This window comes from Boeremia exigua (genome assembly GCF_020726555.1).
Source record: "Boeremia exigua strain MPI-SDFR-AT-0100 chromosome Unknown C7974scaffold_14, whole genome shotgun sequence".
Lineage (NCBI taxonomy): Eukaryota > Fungi > Ascomycota > Dothideomycetes > Pleosporales > Didymellaceae > Boeremia > Boeremia exigua.
In genome coordinates this window covers 703,649-723,191 of record NW_025763531.1, presented here as the reverse complement: position 1 = coordinate 723,191, position 19,543 = coordinate 703,649, and the positions used below count along the sequence as shown (strand labels likewise).

Here is a 19,543-nt window from a genome sequence, read left to right as displayed (position 1 = left end):
GAGGAAATAGTTGGTTATCTGGATTGGAACGAAGGATACCTTGCTGTGGCAGTCCAACCATCCTAGCTGTGGAAGAATCAAACGGCGATTTGACTTTTTTGTAGCATGCATTCGGTCCTGCGCGCAGAGTAGTCGAGTAAAACTTGGTAGATGACGAAGGATCGCAGATCTCGCATGTATGTGCCTAGCTAAACTCCACGGTAGTGGGACGACTTCGTTGGGTTGTCGCTGGAAGTCGTATCGATGGAAACCTGGAGGGGGAGTAGGTCATGACCGAACTATTGCGTCGCCGGTGCGTAGCTGTATGAGCCGCATTGCATGAGACTGGTATCCATGTGAATTCCATGTCACATATGAGTGTAAATAGGACGATATTTGGCACGATTTGTGCCCTGATTAGTAAGCTTTAGCGTTTGGCTACCTCGTCCTACTATGAGCTCAGTCTGGCGGCCTGCTTTCCCATTTGGACATATCGCATAAGCCATCTTCACCCGGACTGTCCATAAAAGGACGTGGGCGAAGCTTCGGCGCGTCCTATAAAGTAGGAATGACAGCAGAGTTCATGTACACAGGGTGAATGTCATGATCTCTGACCTGTCGCGCGGTGGGCTCTCACCCCACGCGCCGTTTCATGCAAGGCTGGGCCGGCGCCTGGTGTATGTTCTTCGGAAGGGCACACCTCATTGCCAAGATGCCTACGTAACGGCTTTGAGAGGCTGCGGAACCATGCAGCTGACAGGAGGCCAGCTATCGTCCAATTAACTCTGCTGCTAATCATGCCATCTTGAGTTTGAGAATAGCTTATTGCAGCTTCGTGACATGAGTTTACCTGACCATGCATTCCAGCCTTGCTATGGTAGCCGAAACGGTACGTGTGTGGGGGAAGTATACGTACCTAATCATAGAATGTGAGTGCGCGTCAGCCGAGGTCAGTCATATGAATCGAGGGTTTGCAGCGAGAAGTGACGACATCACGTATCTGTAAACAGGGCCGAAGAGAGTAGAAATACGCGATGCTAGATGATTGACAAGGTTTTGGGCCGGTGGCATGAACAGACCTTATCATTCCGAGTCTATTTAATGTGACCAGACGCTTGGATCCTGATGCAGCCATCGATCCAACAGGAGGACAGGCAGAGCGTTGTCTCAGCGTTCGGTCTTCTCTACACTTGGCATAACGACACACTCCAAGCGAAACAAGGACGAGTTCAAGCTGACACTGCCATTCAAGTAGCCTGGGCGAAGCGGACAGCAATTTCCTTCGTGGTACTGGCAGCGCTGTGAAGCTAACACGCCCTAGCTGACCTGCGGCTAAACCGGCTATGCTGTCTCCCACCTTGAAGAGTTCAGAGTCGGGGTAGCAAAGTCGCTGGAGGCCAATTCTAAGTAAGACCTATCTATCACGCACAATGAAGAGGAGCCCGTGCCAAAGTCGATACTCTGGAATCTCGAACGCTTCAGCATAGACTAGTTAGTGCCTTCAGAATCGACTCCTATGTATGCGTCTTGCATTCTTGCTGAAGTCTGCTACTCTCGTAAATTCTCATGCAACTCTCCTCGCTCTCATTGAGGTACAAATCAGATCCAGACACACCGACGACGGTACCGATGAGTTGTGGTATGTACTGGGCAGAACTGAATGTGGAGACCACGAATGAACTTTTGCCACTAGGCACGCTGAGAAGGTTCCAAATGATGCTTTGATTGATCGAAAACAAGTTGTGTACACCAGTCTCATCTTTGGTGAAGACTCCTACCCCATAAACTGGTAACGCTTGTCAAATGCGCTGGTCATTTCATTGGAACGCATCCTCCAAGTTGTAAGTGTGTGCGTGTCAATGTATAAATGGACCAGACTACGGACAGGATGGTTGCGGACAACAGGCCAAGACCTGATCCTCGGTCAAGTTCAACGCCGCGAAGTGTGAATCGGACCAGGCTTGGGGCTCAGAAGTCAGGCTTGGCAACAGACAATTCTCGAACCCAACAATGTAGCTGCCAAAAGTCTTAGTATTGCAGCACAAGAAAGGCGCGGCGATGCTTACAAGTGTTCCTTCTTCTCATCCCACAGGAAGTTTTTCATGCTGTAATTAGATGGCTGCACATAGCAAGCCCAGACACTCCTTCTCTTTGTTAGTATCTTGTGATTGATTGAGATCGGGCAACTTACAAAAGCGCTGTCTTGATTGCCTCGCGGATTCGATCTCGTTCCTTGAGCGACATCTGGCAAAAGTCGTCATGGGACATGGTGGTGGCATTGAGTTTATCCGTGACAATGAAGACACAGTAGCCACCTCCAATCGCTGCAGGGTGGCATTTGGAGCTGAGCTTCATTCGAACATATCCTTCCATCCAAGGCGTGTATTCACAGTCTCGACTGGTGAGACGATCAAGCGCAATGCACTCTCTAAGGGTGCAATCGTTCACCTTGGCAGCAGGACGTGTGCAAAGGGCTAGCTTCTTCTCACTGATCGAGAGCCAGTGTCGATTAGGTTGGGTTGGGAACTTGGCCAACATATCCGCGCATCTCTGGACCTGATGCTGGTGATGCGCAATGGTGTCGGGATCAGCGCAAACCCTGCCGAACGTTAGCACGTTGCGTTTGTATTGCACCGATGTGATGCAAACACTTACTGGAATCTAATCTTAACGGCAACCGTGCCATACTTCGAACGGATGGCCTTGTCCAAGCTAATGCAACTGAAGACCTGTGACCCTTCGCAGGGGACATATTCTTGTTGCAGATCCACTTTTGTCAATGGCTGCAGGACCTTCCAACGCGTGCCGTCGTGGATCCGGAATTTCGCACCCTCGAAAGCACGGACACGAGGCAACCGTGTGTTGGAGGTCATTACAGTGGGCTTGCCTGCGACGACATCGGTTGTGTGGTACGAACTGGTACTAGACGTGTCGCTCGGCGGTGGTTCAGGCATGGTAGCGATGGCGTCGACATTATCGGCCATCGTGTTCGCACGGCGATGATATCGATTGGAATGCTCTGGCGTTGAGATGCAAGTGGGTTATGTCGCTGCAGAAGTGTTGCCGGGCGAAGGCGAAGCTTGTTGATGTATCGCTAGGGCAGCGGGCTTACCTGTTGTGGAATAGCGCTTTCTCCCACGTCCACCTTTCACTTGCGGCCTAATTCACCGGAGACTGGTTATTTTTCCAGACCGCCTGTTGATATAGCGAGATATAATGAAAGCACAGTACAATAGAATGATGGTGGAGGGGAGCATCCGAGAACAATTGTGCGGTTTCAGATACTCAAATCGACTCGAGCCTTTCACTCTCACCTGTCGACATTGTTTGCTCTCACGGATACTTTCACTGCGCGAGGATCTCCACAATGAATATTTCTCCTCACTTCTGCTGGGCTGCCAGTATCCTGATACCTACAACGACCCGCATCCACCACAGCGATGCCGCCCAACATGGATTACTACTTGAACCCACAGCAAGTCATCTGCAGTTCTCTACCAGAGTTGCTAATCGGAGACTGGGGAGATGAAACGACTAAAGACCATAAGCTTCGCTGGTACTATCAAGGCCAATTGGCTGAATGGACTGATTTCAACCTCGATGTTGATCATTTCTTCAAGGCCCTCAAGGAAGCGTTCGAGGATTGCAGATTTGTGATGAGTGACAACTCGCCGGATATCCTTTTGTTCAATCCATTCTTTCCAAGTATAGAACACACTCAAGTTGGCGCAGAAATTGATCTCGATGGTCGATTCAAAAGCAACGTACTCGAGAAGGTCGCTAGCGTTCTCAAAATCATCCAGTATCCCGAATTTTTGGACAAGAAAACTGCTTTGAATTTACCGACTCTCCCAAAATCGATGAGTTATGGGAGCCAAAAGATCTTCAACTTCAAGGACAAGAAAGCGCAGAACTCCGAGCCGGATATCATCTTTAAGATCCCAGGCATGGGAGAGGTGGGACAGGAAGTTCGGCTCCTGTGTGAACTCAAGTCATGCAGCACCGTGAGTATTCACGGGATGATCGAAGATGTGAGAAAAGATCCTCGGCCCCCAGTGAACCGCCGCAGAAGCACCTTCCGCAATCTGATCGGCCAGGCTGTCCGGGACATGCTAGCATGGGGGATCAGGTATGGAGCTGTCTCTACCTACAACGAGACAATCTTCTTGAGACTTGGCGAATCAACGACCAAGCCTGGCGAGTACCGTGTCTACTACACACGGAAGCCCCTTTTGTCATCAGACAAAGTGCAGTTCGACACCAACGGCAACATATCCGTGGTCAGCACGCGATTAGCGTTTCTTTACTTGCTCCACTGCGTTGGCGGTAACAATCGACAAGACTGGAAGCTGGAGCCGGACTACGAACGCGTGTCCAAAAAAGACGAGTGGATTGTCGAGATCAAAGTCAAAGGCCGAGGAGACCAAAAGGATGTTAGTCCTCAGAGTGACCCGGTAGGGCGAGTGATTAGCCGGGGTCTGGCTCGCCTCGACCTTGCAGGAGGAAATGTCAAGTACACTCCATCCCGTAAAACAAAGGGACACCTGCGTTTGAAGTCGATTGAAAGCACCACTGAAGACGAAGGGAGCATCGAAGCTGATGATGATGACGATGACGAGGATGTCGCCGTCGACAGTAGTGACGAAGACGAAGAAGGTGTTAGAGTCGCAGACTTTCAGGAAGATGAGGAAGACAAGGAAGAGGAGGAAGATGAGGAAGATGACGAGGACAATGATTCAGAGAGCAGTGGGGAAATTGTAGAAGGAGAGAAAGGCGATGACACGTACATCGTTCTCTGAAGAGCACAACCGGTCGCTGGAAGTCTACGATAAGAGGTCCCCAGAACGAGATGTGTTATCAAAAGTACATGTACCGTACTGGTTCAAGTAGAATTAGGTTGCCAACTGTTTGCACAATGTCAAATATCGAATGTATTCGACATCAGTGACCCATACACGTTCGACCAGGCAACTGACACAATCGTAGGCTACTGCCCGTACTTATGGCAGCGCCTGAGCAGCATGACTGCAGGTGAACTACACCGTGGCAGGACACACGCACACTCTAGTAACAAAACGTTCTTATGAAGTCGTTCATTAATCTTGGTTGACGCTGATCTGACATTCCGCAATCATAAAGACACATGACATCGCAGCTATCGGGCTGTGGAGGTTCCAGGTGAGGAACAAGAACTATTGGCAGATGGTGATCTAGGAAACCGCACAGCTCTATGCAAGATATCATCGCATCGCCCATCGAGCCACCTCAGCAATCGACCCACACCTCTTCCTCGGCTTCCCTCTTCCTCCCCAAGAGCCTCTTACCACTCCTCCCCGGCTCCTTTTTCACCCCTCTACGCACCCCCTTCTTGCGCCAAACAGAGTTCCTCACCTCACAGGCCACCATTTTCTTCACCCGCACCCGCTTCAGCCGCTCGATCTTATCGCACACATCACCGAGCGCCGCCGCATACTGCTCTTCCAACTTGTCGTTCAGCTCCCAGCCCTCCTCGCGGCTCTTCTCGAAGACGGCATCGATTTCGCGCGACAGCTCGTTGATGGTGTCGTTGCGGAGGAGAAGCAGCTCCGTCTTATGGTCTTCCAGGTCGTCAATTAATTCGGCTGCCTCGTGGGCGCGCGCGGCTTCAGCGGAGTCCCAGAGGCAATCGAGCATGTTCTGGAACTGCCTGAGTTGGTGGGTTTGGTAGGTTTGGAACTGGTCTTGAAGGTGGGTGCGGAGATGGTGCAGAAGGGCTTGCGCAAGGGGCGTCAGCGGTGGAGGCCTGGATGGTGACGTGATGGATGAGGTGAAGGAAGTGTGTGGGGAGCCAGGAAGGGACGCGGGTGCGCGGGTGAGCAGGGCCTGGAGCAGGTCTGGGAGGAGGGTTGGCAGTACGCGCTCCAAGTGAGCAGGGAGATGTCTGTTGACCGCAGCGTTGATGGCCTCAGTCTGGTAATCGAACAGAGGTTCTCGGGGAAGTGTCGCCCGGAGTGCCTCGGCCGCTGCCGGGCTCAGAGGCACGGTTTTGTCTGATGCATGCGACGGGGTGGGCGAGTGCGGCACGGACTGTGCCGGGGACTGAACAGGCGATTACTGTGCGAATCGTGACGGAGACTGCACAGGCGAAGAGGTGGCTGCGTGGGTCAGACTTTCGAATGGTGCATAGAAATCCAACTTACTCCTGGGCCGCTTGCGAGACGGCTCGTAAGTGGGTGGCGCACCAGCCGCGTCAACAGAGACCAAGACACCCCCTAGTCTGCCTGCTTCAGTCCGAAGTCGCCGAGCAAGCGCCCGACCGGATATCCGCTCAAGTCCTGCGCCGCCTTGGCGAAAGCTCTGAACGCGCTCAGCTGTTCTCTCAGCAGGTACTTGTAGTCAAACACGATGTGAATCTGGGTCGCTGAGGCGAGTTCAGTAAGGTGCTGAAACGAGATCTCGGAGCCCGGCTTATGCGCGAAGAAGAGGCCGCCCGGACACCACACAAGACACGGGCGCTCCAGGCTGAACGCAAGCGTCTTCACCTGGGGACGCCGGTCATCCTTGGCTCGCAGCACTCCGTCGAACTGCGAGAGGACTGTGCTGCCACTCTGCAGGCTGGCGGCGCCAGGCAGCAAGCGGTCGGCGTCGTACTGCAGAACAAACGTGTGAGTGTCACGTGAGCTATGCGAGGCGATGCTGGCGACCGTGGCCACAAGCAAGACAGTGGCCTGCCTGGCAGCATCGTCATACTTGAAGGCAAGCGAGCACGGAACTGGAGATACAGACGTTGAGGCAGCGTGTGGGGCAGGGAAAGCGAGGGCCTTGAAGCCGATGTTGGGATTGCTTATATTAGCGCTATGGAATCTACCTGGCAATACTCACGAATGCCCTCGCAGTCGTCACAGCGGAGACTCATCGATGCGGTAACCGGCAACAGGGATCCCGCCCGCCCAGGCTTTGCGAGCAGCCTTGACTCTGTCTGTCGCGTTCGTCGCGTCCACCTCTCGCGACTGACACCGGGTACGCGGCCACGATGAACGCCTGAAGCCCACCCCTGCGACGGCAGCCGACAGCCGCCTGTGCGAAGCAGAAGTGCCTGTCTCTTACCGCCAGAGGCCTTGTGAAGTTCGCAAGGATGATAGGCTTGATGCGAGTGTGCGAAACGCGCAATGGGTGCGATAGCGACGGAAACAAGGATTTGGCAGATGCGAGCAGGAGATTGAAGATGCGCGGCGCATCGACAGGGGTTCGTCGGTATGGGCGTGGTAGTGGTAGTGGTGCAGGTGGTGGCGGTGGTGTTGGTGTTGGTGTTCGACGAAGGCGGGTGGCTTGGAACGTGACACGCTCAACGCGCGGGATCACGTGGAACTTGGCATTCTTAGGGTTTTTGATTGGTCGCGCCCCACCTTCCAAATCCAGACGATCCTGAACATGTTCGTCGTCGGCTTCGATGAGGTTGCGCCCGAGTGTACGGCTGCGACTGGTCTCGAACATCCTGCCGTCGTCGCATGGCAGAATCGCTGGCGCGTGCGAACTTGCTTTCTTGTCGACTTCCACAACCAGGCTTGATCACCTGGCACGACCGTGCTCCACGAGGGCCGAACGCATACTGCAGCAGATCCATAGAGAAGCCGATTCTTCGTGTCATCCGGTGCCGATGCAGCGTGCATCCGGGCAACTGCTTCCATGGCGCCGAACCTGCGAGCGCCCAGTCAACACAGCAGACGTCGTCCACGTGACCGCTGGCGTGAACGTGTCCTACCAGACGAGGAACCTTGGTTCGACTGTACATAGAACGAGCCATTAATGCGGGCGTGGCTCACTTCCAATATTAACGTTGCTGACATTACCTCATGAAGAAGTCGCGTGTGTGCATGTGGAGGTGGTGGACAAACCAAGTCGGTGTAGACAGCATCCGCTGGCGACATCCACAGTGTCGTTCATTTGCCACTTTCGTCTCCATCTCTCTTCCAACGCGCTGTTGGTCATGTCTCAAAGAGTGTACTCAAAGCAGCGACTGCGAGAGCAGGCTACCATGTACGCACCCTCAAATGTCCGCGACTCACATATGTCGGTCGCAATCGCTCGTGTTGCAAAGATCCAGACTTTCGAATTATTGCATGACAGCACATCGTGCGACTCTAAGAGAGTCCGATGACGCGGTAGATCACACCCGAAGACTGAGGGATTAGTGATTGCTATCTGATAGATGTGTATTCCTGCATGTCTCAGTGCATGTGTGCTGGTCCGCGGGTAGGAAACGCACTCTAGAAATATATGGCAAGCAAAGTAATATCGTCCAATGAAGCAACCCACTGAGAGCCTGTGACAGCCTTAGGGGGTAACAATGTAGACAACTTGGGTGAAACAGCACCATTCATTACCCGGAAAGGAGGCGCTAGACTGCTGCTACAATCATCGTACACAGCCATGGCTGAATATAATCTTATGCTCGTGAAAGGTACAGCTTTGTATGGCGCTCATAGCTCTACCAAGCAACCTCGAATTTTGACAATGGTGACACAGTCTTGTGTGAATTCCCGCCTTCTGGTCTCCCAGAATCCATTACCGAGTGAGCTCTGCTTGAATCGCAATCTCCGCAGAGCCCTCCAGTCCTCAAGTGGGTAGCGCCATTAGGGATGTCCGAATGATTCTCACAACCCTTGCCAGCCTCTCTAGGGCCTGAGTTCCCTCAAAAAATCCCTTCATCAATTCCCCTTCAGCAAGCGAGAACTGTGAAAAGCTCGCGACCAGATTCACGCCACCGTCCTCCTGCGTGCCTTTCGCCTGCACCATCAACTGGCGAACAAGCAACATTGCAGCGTCCAGATCCGCGCCAGTACGGCCTTGCGGGGCATCCATGACAATGCCCTGAGAAATCTCGGATACCTGTTGTGCAAAGGCACGCTGCAACAGGAGCCGCCAAAGTGTGATGTTGACGCTCCGGCTCACCTGCACACCAGCCGCCGCGTGGAGAGCGTGTACAATGAGCGCGATACCGCTGTCGGATGGGTTGGTGGGCTGCTTCGTGTCGACAAGCTGCGTGGTCTCATACTCTCTACCTAGGAGGAGGCCGATTTCGCGAGTTCGCTGCAGTAGTGCCGGCAGTGTAGAGTCCGTCTGGAGCGAGTCGAAAATTTGAACAGTCTGGCTGGGGCGCACATAACGAAGCAAGATCCATCGAGAGGACCAGAAAAGCGCGACGAAGACCACGACTGCGTCTAGACGCTGGGTGAGCTGCGCTTCGCAATGAAATCCGACTTTGTCTGGAGATCCAGCATTATACCACTTATAGGCCTCGCAGTCTGGAACAAGCAGCTTGAGAATGTGATGCAGCGTCTGAGTTGAGAGTGGGAAGTTCGTGTCGAGTTCAGTCTGCAGCGTCTCTGCAAAGCTCACTTCAGTCTTAATCGAGAGTGAAGCGACGGCTACTGGACTGATAGGAGGGCTTGGCAGCTGGCGACGCGGGCCTGGCAGGCCGGGGTGCGGCGCCATTGGTGTGGTGTCTGGTGTGTGTTGTAGGTCAGACAAAAGGTGCGCGGCAGGCTGCGAAGCTGCTACAGACAGTAAACAATTAGGATCATCTGTGGCCTCGCGATCGGCGTTATAAATCGTTGGTCGGAAGTGTATAGTACGGTCTGCCTGCACCAATCTGTCGCAGCCTTCCTTTGCACCTTCCTGACTAGCCCGATGAATGTCCTCGAATTTGTCTCCTCTCTGGTCGGTCGTGCAAACTGTCTCCTCAGAGGCAGAGCTCTGGGAGTCGTAGACAATCGAGTCGAAAAGTCGGGTGCTGTTGGCATTGGCATCTCCAGTCAGGCGCTCGGCACCAGGTTCTGAAGATCGAATTGAAGAGCTCATCGTACGTGAAGAGCCTCGGCGCGGTTCGGGGTGATGGATTGCTAGAGTATGTTGCAACTCTGCCTTACAAGCCGTTGGTGGCTGTAACAAGGGTGGTGGCTTGGCTGCGATTGTACTAGCAGATTGCTTCGTACTTCTGCCTAGAGCTCAGGAGCTATAGTCAAGGAGGTGGGGTCAACGACACATCTAAGAACCTCGAGGTGAAGGCCGCTGCGATCGACTTTTGATAGGTAGCCAAGAAATTTGCGCGTTGCTAGATTTTCTGCTCTACTACTTCTGGGTCAAACATCGTCGATGTCGATAGTAGAGAGGATACTCCTAGAGAATTCCCAGGAAAAGAGGTAGACTAGTCTTATGGTTGTCGCTGCTTTATTTAGGTCGAGTTCCAAGCAGATGGCAGTCTCCTGGTGAGCTGACCATCCTTCTTCGATCGTAAAATCCCTGGACTTGCATGCCTACACATGAAGGCCCTTGACGAAGCAAAGTGTCACAATAGGTCTCTCCAAGGAATCGCCTTTACAGGTTGGTTCCGAGCGGGCACTCACACTCGTGCTCGCTGACGCCATGACCTCTTCGTGTTGCCACTTTGCGCGCCGAGCGCGTCCGGTTCTTGTATCTAAGCTCCTCCGATGAATTCTGATGAGCGCTCGATCTGTGGGTTACGGTGGTAAGAGCATTGGTGGCAAGCTTCAAGCTGTGAGAATTGAGGTGTTTCACAGCGCAACACGATGCGCTGGGTACCTAGTAACGCATTCGACAACGATTACTAGCCGCACTGGGACTATAACTTGCAGGATTCTGGATTGTTGTTTAGTGCTGATGTAAATGAGCTGGATGTCAAAGAGTGTGGGGCCTAAGGCTCACGTTCGTAACGACCGCAGGATCAATTGAAGGCAAAGACGCCTTGGAATACAGACGTGGGTCTTTTCGTTAATCATAGCCAGCTTCTCATTCAGCATGGACCATGTGAGATAGCTTTACATAGTCTGAACAAGCTCTCAGAAGGTCTGCTGGCGTTTCCCGTCTGCCACTAGCATCTCACGAGATCGATTCCAAACTTCTTTGACGACCTCCACAGCCGATATTGCCGCCTCTTGTCCTGTGCGCGCCGTCTCGTGCAAAATAATGTCCTTAGTCAGCTGAATAATGGCCAAATCGGCATTTGTACCGTCGAACGCACTGGCATTGCTAGACGCTAACATGAAAGTGGCTGCCAAGCGCGGAAATTCGGCTGGATGGGATCTCACAAAGTACCGCAGGCTTTCTTCTTTCAAATCGCTCGATAGCCTCCTCTAGAAGATTCTCTGTAACCCCAACATCAATGGCGAGGCTACCTAGTCTTGAGACGGTCGAGCATGCAGTTGTGAGTTTTTTGTGCCTGGCTCAAGGAACGTTCGATCTCTGAGATTTTGTTCTGCAAGTCCCCCGTTCTCTCGCTTGCTTCGAAAAGGCGCCTTGTGATCTTATGCCGGACGGGGTCTCGAAGAAGGAACGAACCATCACGCGTCATGATAGAAGGGAGCTGCGACGTCGACCTGCGGCTGGATGTGTTGTCAGGTGAAGGCGAGGATTACAGGAGCAATTTGTCAAAGCCAAGTCGGATGCTGGTGTCTTCAATGTCAGAGTCGGGAGCTTCGCGCTCTTCTCCAAGCAGCAAGAAATTGGTAGGCAGTGACGCGCCTACCACTTCTCTTCTCCCTAGTTTAATCGATCGCTGTGAAGTACGGACACGTGTGCGGCGTGAAGACTTCACAGGGGGGGCGGGAGCGCCTAGCTTCGCTGCTTCTTGTGCGCTCAAATGGACTGTAACGCTCACTGAAGATGGAAAACTTGGATACTTGAGGAAGCTTAGCCAGAAATTGAGTACCCTGTACAAGATGTAGCGAATACTCTGTTCAACAGTGCCAAATAAGCTTGTCGTTCTAGAGTTCATTTTTTCCCCAACAATTGATGCTTGCGCATTCTGATGGTTCCGGAAAGTAAAGAGCGTAAATAGGAGACGAGAGATGTCTGGCTGGATTATTGCAAGTTGCGCGAGTGACAGAGCAAGTTGAAGGGAGCGCTCTTTTTGAATGTTGAGGCTACCTGTACGCAGAGTCACTCTCCAGCTGCTGCCCCAATTGGACTCAATGGCAATGATTCCTTTGAGAATACGGCTTTTGACCTGAGCAGTGAGGTGAATAGAAATGTCGAGATCTCCCTACGTGGGTGGGCGCTCTTCGGTGTCGTGTGTCATGAAGGGCTGCACAATTAGCCCATCGACATTATCCGAGCATGGTGGTTGCCGAAGGAGCTTGGGTCTCAAAGTCTCAGACCTCAATAGGTACTATACGTCCCCACGAGCTGCTAGCTGGTCTCCATCGCTCGCAGTTTAGATGTCTCAGCATGCATACTGCAGTGCCATGCCAGCTGGTTCTGAGGCTCAGGATGCACTGGAGGCGTACGAGGGCGATCCTCAACAACCGTTGCCCTCGCTTCTCTTTGCGTTCTGGGTCGAACACCTGTAAATAACCATGATGTAGCTATAGAGAGCGGCTGTTTTTGAAGTTCCAGTACTTTAGCAATATCTTGACGGCGTATCGTTCGAAGCTCGATCCATAGTTAAAGTGCGTGACGTGACGGCTGCTCCAACAGCCACTCAGTAAATCTTTGACCAGAGTAGACGCTTCTAAAGACATGTGCGAGAGTGATCGCCCTTAATTTTTGCGCGCTGCAAAGCAAACATTACTCAATGAGAAAGTTGCGAATGCATCAAATTCTGGGGCCGCCGCATTTCAAGCTGTCTTCTACGACAACACGTGGAATTGACGGGAAAGTGAATAGTTCGGTGTGCTCTTGTCAACTATAGGAGAATGTTAGGGCAAAGCATGCCTTGCCCTCGTCCCAATCATTGGACTGCCGTACTATCCACGCGATCTAGCCAGGGAACCTCCCATATCAAATAGCGTGGTTCCGAAGAAGAGATCACGAACAATACCTGCGTCTCTGCTACCCTTCAGATAGATCGGAAGACTCAACGAAAACCAGAGAAAGACCCATGTATAACCAAGGAGGGTGCTTAGCCGTGCAGTGCTGGAGCGCGGTGTGCCATGTCGATCCCAAAGCCACTTCCCTACGCCCTCCAAGCTGATTGCTACTGGCTGACTCATGAAGAATGCAAATTCACCCATGTCTCGGCGTGTGACGTTGAACATCTGGTACTGGTGTACGATGCAGCTGATGCCGAATGACAGAAAAAGCTGGCTGAGTGCAGAAGCAATCGTACCTTTCTGCAGACCAAGAGCTCGTGTAATACGTAGAGCAGGCTGCGACACCATCTATCCAACATCGATTAGTGTGCATGTCTTACACAAAAGCTGAACTGACTTACCAGTCGCATAGTTTGATGGTAAGTGGCCCAGAACTGCCTCACCGACCAGGCATTGTGCAGATCCCCCATAAGCGGCGGAAGCTGCCAAATCTCGTATATACCAAGTGCTACCGTTACGACTGATGATGTGCTGTAAAAGCAGCACAACCGACAGTAGATCCAGATCGCGCCTGTCCAGCCAATGATTGCGTCCACGACAAGCTCTATTGAGGGGCTGCCTTGGGATTGCTCTTCAATGGCAGACATGAAGCCAAGAATGGTCAGCATGAGTAAGGATCCTATGTATGACACAACGGCTTTTCGAGTCTGAAGCTTGATCCAAGCCAGTCGTGCCAAGTGACCGTTTGGGTCTGAAGGAACGTTCTTGATCTGCCAATTCCACCCTATGCCTCGGTGTGAAGGCACCATCAACGTAACAACCCAACGTAGCTTCGATAATCCATTAGGGCAGTCCTCCATCCGTCGCGGAATTGTACCATCAGATTGAGCAGTGTGACCAACGTATACTGGTGCAGTGTCTCCCTCCTGGGATCTGAGGACAGCGAACTCGATGAACCAGATCGGCATGATAATAAAGCCCGAGCTCCGGTAGAAGTCTGCTGAGGGATTGCCAAAGGTGTAACAGGGCGCCAACAGGCACAGTGAGAGTAGGAAGGGAAGTACAATGAGGGCTGTCCGTCTGCGATGAGCGGAGAAAAATGGCACAAGTGTTAAAGCGAATGTGCCAGGCAAATACATGCCAGGTATGGCTTTGCGCTCATCGAGTGGTGGATAGCACTTTGCAATAGTCTCCATGGTATAGTATGTTGGTTTGCAGTCTTTGGGTGATGGGGTACAGTTATATGTTAGAATCGATGGAATTGCCGGTAAGAGATCATCGTGGGAGGCCTGAGTGGCCTGACATCGTCACACGCTTCCGTTCTTGTGAATGCCAAGAGCAATACCTTAATGAGGTCTACAAAGTACTGTCTCATGATTAATCTGATTGTGCAGCTCGGAATCTCTTGGGTACCTAGGTAGGCAGTGAGGAAGGGTCGAATAAGGAATGATCGCGAATAGAGCAAAAGTTAATGATTTAGGGTGGCAGCAACGAAATTGATTGGCTGACCACGCGGTAGGTCGGAGTACCGACATGCCGAGGCGCTGGCGTTGAAAGTACTGTAGGAATTCCTAAATATAGACTACCCCACAAAAGCGTTCCGATGCACAGCCACAACACGAATCAGGCCACCCGCCTTGGCACGTAAGCGCCAGCCTCGTCACATACAGTACACCCACTCGACATCAACACACCTGGACTTGCATTCTCTGATATGGTAGCGCTGACCATGTCACCCTTGATATATCATAACGGCCTTAAAGGACGTACCATCCGCTTACTCACAGTTAAACCAGGTGATCTCGACTCTCCGCTCGAGTGCACCCTTGCAGAGGCTCCTTTAGACGATCCGGCAAACTCCTACAATGCTCTTTCATATTGCTGGGGCACCAAAAGCTCTCCTGTCCAGATAATGTGCAATGCACAACCTCTCTTGATCACGTCCAACCTACACACTGCGCTGCATGAATACCGTCGCAGAGCCATCAATGTACCTCTCTGGGTGGACGCGATCTGCATCGACCAGTCCAATACCTCCGAACGGACATCGCAGGTTCGTATGATGCAGACCATCTACTCGAAAGCAACGTGCGTAGTGGTGTGGCTAGGCGAAGCAGAGTCGACTGATAGCATGGCACTGGAACTACTGGAAGCCATGAACGCGCCATGGGCCATGTTTCCCGGATTGCATTTTGGGTCAGACCTCTCATTCCTTGGCTACTTCAACATCGCGGATCATGACGCCAAAGTAGCTGCGCAGGTGCCGGATGTGTACTTCGATGCGCTGGCTGCGTTTCTGATGAGGCCGTGGTTCAGCCGTATTTGGATGTGTGTAACAATACAAGCTACAACCGTGGTATTCGAGCCTGCGCTGACAGATTGTAGCGTTCAGGAACTCATATGTGCGAAGCAGCTAATCATCTGGTGCGGAGCAGAGACGCTCAACGAAAAGTTCCCTATCTTGGAAGCAGCATCTCGATTGTTCCAGATGTACAACTGCAATATCAAAACGCAGCTTGCGACAGTGGTGTTGGAAGATAAAGAAGCGCAGGAGACGGGACGGTCAAAACTTATGTGTGCTGGAAGATTATGGGGCTTCAAGAGTCTTAGAGATAGTGGCCTGAGTGGGATCCAGTTGTTGTTGCTCATCACACGTTGCTTTGATGCTACAGATCCGCGCGATAAGATCTTTGCGCTAGTAGGTTTGGCGAACGATATTGGCGAAGAGTTTGTCGACTATTCTAAAAGCTACGACGCAGTGGTCCAGGAACTCAGCCAAATGATTCTGGATGGAAGCATTGAGGCACCGTCAGGCTCTGTACTAGATATGTGGTCGTGTATAACGCGAGACGAGAACGACGATCTTCTCAAACCAAGCTGGGTGGTCGACTGGGTCAGCCTGAAAGTTTCGCTGTATACCCCTTTGATAGGCCAGTACGAGTCGGAAAGACCGTTCATTACGCGTAGCCCAGAGATCTTATTGACCACAACGGGACAGAACACGGTAAACGTTCCTGTATACACTGCTTTTCAGTCCGAACTAACGTATTTGAAAGAGCCTGCAAGTCCGCGGAACGGTGTTCGATACGATTGCAAGTATTGTTCCTTCTCCGATAGCCATGCGCCAGCTTGTGCCCCAGTCGGACTTCCTAACCTCGAAACATGTCCCTGGAATTTTTGACTGGCACGGGAAGGCGATGACCGCGATGGAGGCACTTGCGCCGTCCTCCAGCACAGGAGCGACTCCCGTCTACAGTTTTACTGGTGAAGCCCTACACGAAGCATTTTGGCGCACCCTGTGCTGTAACCGCTCATCAAGCAACACACAGCATCCACCTGCTGATGATAGTAGTTACCGTGCGTGGCGAAAACTCTTTCAACTTCAAACAGCACGCCACAAGCTAGAACTCACGTTTAGGCGCGTCTGCAAGATAGGGAAAATATCGTTCTGGGGTATATCATGTCTTTCCATCTCGATATTGACATACTGCTTCCGCAGAAACAAGTTTCTCTTCTGCGCAGTACCGTTCGCCCTTCCATCGATGATCCAATTCACAAACACTGCCTGGGATGTGTGCTTGAGAACTTTGCTAGTCAAGCTGCATAACGACCATGTGCAACAGACTTCGCAGACACAAATAGATCAGAGAGACTTTGAGAATAGCTTTAGCTTGTGGACACAAGGACGACAGTTTGGTATCTCTGCGCAGGGTTTGATTGGCTGGGTTCCACTTGCCGCGAGGGTTGGAGACGACGTTGGTCTTTTCGCGGGATGCAGGATTCCATACATACTGAGAGCACACAAAGAGGGGTACAAGATTGTTGGCGACACGTATTTGCATGGTGTCATGAATGGCGAGGGAGATGGAAGCGATGGTGAGTTGATCAACATCGTTTGAGCCGGTAGGAATAGTCCAGGGTTGCATGCAACTTAATATCATGCTGTAAGTCCACGAGATGATGCAGTATCTTGTTGAGTCAACTGTGAGCCATACACGAGGAAAGTAGAGGGGACGAGAGGGTATGTCTTATCTTCATCAAGAGCGTAGTTGTTCTGAGACACCATGTATCTTGATACCAGAGCGTGTCGATAGGGTCCTAAAAACGGGTGAGAGAGTTGTACTAGTAAGGTGGGTGATGGAGCTATTCTAAAAATGAACTAATGTTGACATAGTGTTCTTTGTTCATAGCAAAACGCCTTTTGAACTGCAACATCTACCTAGTCAACTCAATTTAAGATATACATTAGTTGTTTTGCTTATCTTACAGCCTTTTATAGTAGTGTCTTGGCATCGCTTTCGCTTCTCACTGTAGAGCTGACAAAGCAAAGTTACCCCTATCTAGTACCTGCCTCTACCCCTGCCTCTGCCCATGCCTCTCCTTTTAGCTCTGCCTTACTCTTTCCTGATCCTTCTCATAAGATACATCTCAAGGATATGTCTAGTGAGATATAGCCTTAACATCTGTTTGCACTAACAACGTTACTTTATCGTACTTACTTTTCAAGATATCTTAATTTAAGCACCTAGCTGCATCATACTATCGCTGTTCTTTTGAGCCTTATTTGGGCGCTAGAGTATCCAAAGTACGGAGAGTTATGCAGAGTCTTGTGAACTTCGTGTATTAACCCAATCGTAATTGAAACCGGTGCTGCTGCAATTTGAATCTCAATGCTGCAGAATCTCGAAGTGATTTGTGACATTGCCATACCAGACAGCCACAGCCATAGCCACGTCATCACCACCGACAAGCATTTCGCAACAACAAACAATCCGTCAAGTCTCCAAGTTTCAATCCAATTCTTCTCTCTGTCAGCTATCGCATCTCCATAGCCGCCCCGGATCACGACTACCCTAGGTTGCGTGACGCACACGACGGTCTGAAATTCAGAGCGGTCCGATGGCTAGGCCCACTTGGAGCTGCGACCGTCGATCAGGGTCCAGCACTACGATGATCTACGCGGGGTGACAGTCGTTGTTGAAGTTGGGGTAACTGTCGCCACCCAGCTCGCGCGCATGTGACTTCATCGCGCTGAACTTCATAGCTAATAGGCTATTCCATGCGCATGGCAATGCACATTGTTGAATTATTGATCAATTGAATTGGGTTTCGGTGAAGCACTGTATATAATCCTTTTGTGACGTTATGGTTGTACAGTGTCGGATGGCTCCAGTCTATCCTCACTCCTTCTCACTGCCAATACGCTCAGCCTAAGACTTCTTGGTACCGCATCGAAACATACCACACATGCGCATACTCGAACCGGCCTTCACCAACGATGAAGTGGATCATAGCCGTCTGTATGCCCAACAAGATAGACCTATTTGCACGTGTATTCTATTTTACCATTACACACAATGGGTGAATGTGAGGCCAGCCCAACCTGTGGCCAGCTGATGTATCCAAGGGCTGTCCCCACCCAACCCTTCCCCCATCTCTGCCCACAAAAATTCCACCATGATATCAAGTACCACTTTCAAGGCCACTTTCTGGGCGCATACCAAGATCATCGGCGCCAGACGCTCAATTCGCCACTTCTGTACGCGCATACGGAGCCGTCTCCACCGCCTAAAACGCAAGCCTCGATCGACCGCCCGACATCTCGCCGCTGAGATACCCGGCCGCGACCGTGCGAGCCGCCGCCAGCCCCGCCACCATTGACGAGGCTGAAAACTGCGTCCAATTTGTCTCCACCCTGCAGTGGTAAGCGTTCTAATGGCGGTCTGGGTTTCACGTCTAACAATCCCAGCCCCATCAGAGCTCCTGTCCAGGAAACGCCAACAGCTTATCCCGCCTAGAGGTTACGCTAAATAAAGCACTCACCACCCCAATTCAGTTGTCAACTGCACTGCATGTCGACATGATCCTGTCACCCATGTGAAAACGGCGCCACTGCATCTCAGTGTAGGCAAGCGAAAGCTCCGGTGGATATTGCGGGATGATTTCCGTTAGATCTGGTACAAGAGATGGTCGAAATACGAGCATGTCATGGTGTTGTACGTGAGCACTGCTGGGGAGAGGTCTACGTTTTGTTTGACGCTCTTGGAAGAGGCAAGCGCGATGGGCGAGGTGATACAGCGATTGACTTCATGATCGTGGCGTCTTGCTTCATACCTTTGGGGATATGTCGCAGCAATCCAAAAAGTACTGGTTGACGTTACGTAGCATTTGGGTTCTCAAATGACGATCGCGAGCTTTCGTGGTCTATCTTCAGCTCAACGGCGATCGTGTTGGTGCATGGTAGTTTGTCACTTCAAATCTGTTGAAAGGTCTGTACATAGACCACGTCTCGGAACCGCTGATTCTAGGCACCTAACCCGCCTCCGCCTTAATGGATTTCCAAACCTCACGTTGTCCAATCCTCTATTGATGGTATGTCTGGACTTTTACACCGGAGCTATTATTGCTTAAGGTGACATACGAGCTCACCGGGACTTGGGCAGCGGCTTTCGCAACAGGCTCCTCTTGCGCTTTCGATAAAAGCTCCTATAGCAGTCTGTTTGATGCTTGGACTGCTTCACGTTCTTGCTCGAGCTGGATCAGGGCCAGGAATCTATCTAAAAAGGGGCACTTATTGGGTCGTGGTCGTTATCGATGTTCATCTCTTCTAGCTGGTTTTCGACAAGGACCAGCTGCGTGTCTGTTGCGGTGATAGCGCTCTTTACATTGGCCTGCCTGGTGTGATTGTGTTCTTGATTCCATCCGTGATGTGGCTGTGACGAGCTACGACCATGAAGCGCATTGAGAATCGTCCT

At 51.6% G+C, this 19,543-nt stretch overlaps 6 protein-coding genes across 6 annotated transcripts; 2 read left to right on the top strand and 4 right to left on the bottom strand.

The window, feature by feature from the left end:
- Positions 1–1,721: 1,721 nt before the first annotated feature.
- On the bottom strand, positions 1,722–2,963 carry C7974DRAFT_428824 (uncharacterized protein; the record flags this gene model as incomplete). Its single annotated transcript, XM_046144612.1, has 4 exons — positions 1,722–1,995; positions 2,046–2,123; positions 2,171–2,578; positions 2,635–2,963. The coding sequence occupies 4 exons, from the start codon at positions 2,961–2,963 to the stop codon at positions 1,857–1,859; spliced, it is 954 nt and encodes a 317-aa protein (XP_045991811.1). The 3' UTR covers positions 1,722–1,856.
- Positions 2,964–3,431: 468 nt separating this feature from the next.
- Positions 3,432–4,778, top strand: C7974DRAFT_322069 (uncharacterized protein; the record flags this gene model as incomplete). The annotated part of the gene is made up of 2 exons (XM_046138832.1): positions 3,432–4,256; positions 4,659–4,778. The coding sequence occupies 2 exons, from the start codon at positions 3,432–3,434 to the stop codon at positions 4,776–4,778; spliced, it is 945 nt and encodes a 314-aa protein (XP_045991810.1).
- Positions 4,779–5,244: 466 nt separating this feature from the next.
- Positions 5,245–7,814, bottom strand: C7974DRAFT_428823 (uncharacterized protein; the record flags this gene model as incomplete). Its single annotated transcript, XM_046144611.1, has 3 exons — positions 7,066–7,814; positions 6,276–6,779; positions 5,245–6,057 (listed from the first exon to the last, which is right to left on the bottom strand). Exons 1-3 carry the CDS (start codon positions 7,450–7,452, stop codon positions 5,245–5,247), a joined length of 1,704 nt encoding a protein of 567 aa, XP_045991809.1. The 5' UTR covers positions 7,453–7,814.
- Positions 7,815–8,574: 760 nt separating this feature from the next.
- C7974DRAFT_380843 (uncharacterized protein) lies at positions 8,575–11,021 on the bottom strand (the record flags this gene model as incomplete). Its single annotated transcript, XM_046140554.1, has 5 exons — positions 8,575–9,959; positions 10,365–10,513; positions 10,561–10,649; positions 10,684–10,742; positions 10,862–11,021. The coding sequence occupies 5 exons, from the start codon at positions 11,019–11,021 to the stop codon at positions 8,575–8,577; spliced, it is 1,842 nt and encodes a 613-aa protein (XP_045991808.1).
- A 1,525-nt stretch (positions 11,022–12,546) lies between these two features.
- C7974DRAFT_405197 (uncharacterized protein) lies at positions 12,547–14,213 on the bottom strand. The gene is made up of 2 exons (XM_046143022.1): positions 13,190–14,213; positions 12,547–13,136 (listed from the first exon to the last, which is right to left on the bottom strand). The coding sequence occupies exons 1-2, from the start codon at positions 13,982–13,984 to the stop codon at positions 12,723–12,725; spliced, it is 1,209 nt and encodes a 402-aa protein (XP_045991807.1). The 5' UTR covers positions 13,985–14,213; the 3' UTR covers positions 12,547–12,722.
- A 264-nt stretch (positions 14,214–14,477) lies between these two features.
- Positions 14,478–17,008, top strand: C7974DRAFT_368905 (heterokaryon incompatibility protein-domain-containing protein). The gene is made up of 3 exons (XM_046139920.1): positions 14,478–15,116; positions 15,174–15,792; positions 15,845–17,008. The coding sequence occupies exons 1-3, from the start codon at positions 14,503–14,505 to the stop codon at positions 16,685–16,687; spliced, it is 2,076 nt and encodes a 691-aa protein (XP_045991806.1). The 5' UTR covers positions 14,478–14,502; the 3' UTR covers positions 16,688–17,008.
- Positions 17,009–19,543: the final 2,535 nt, after the last annotated feature.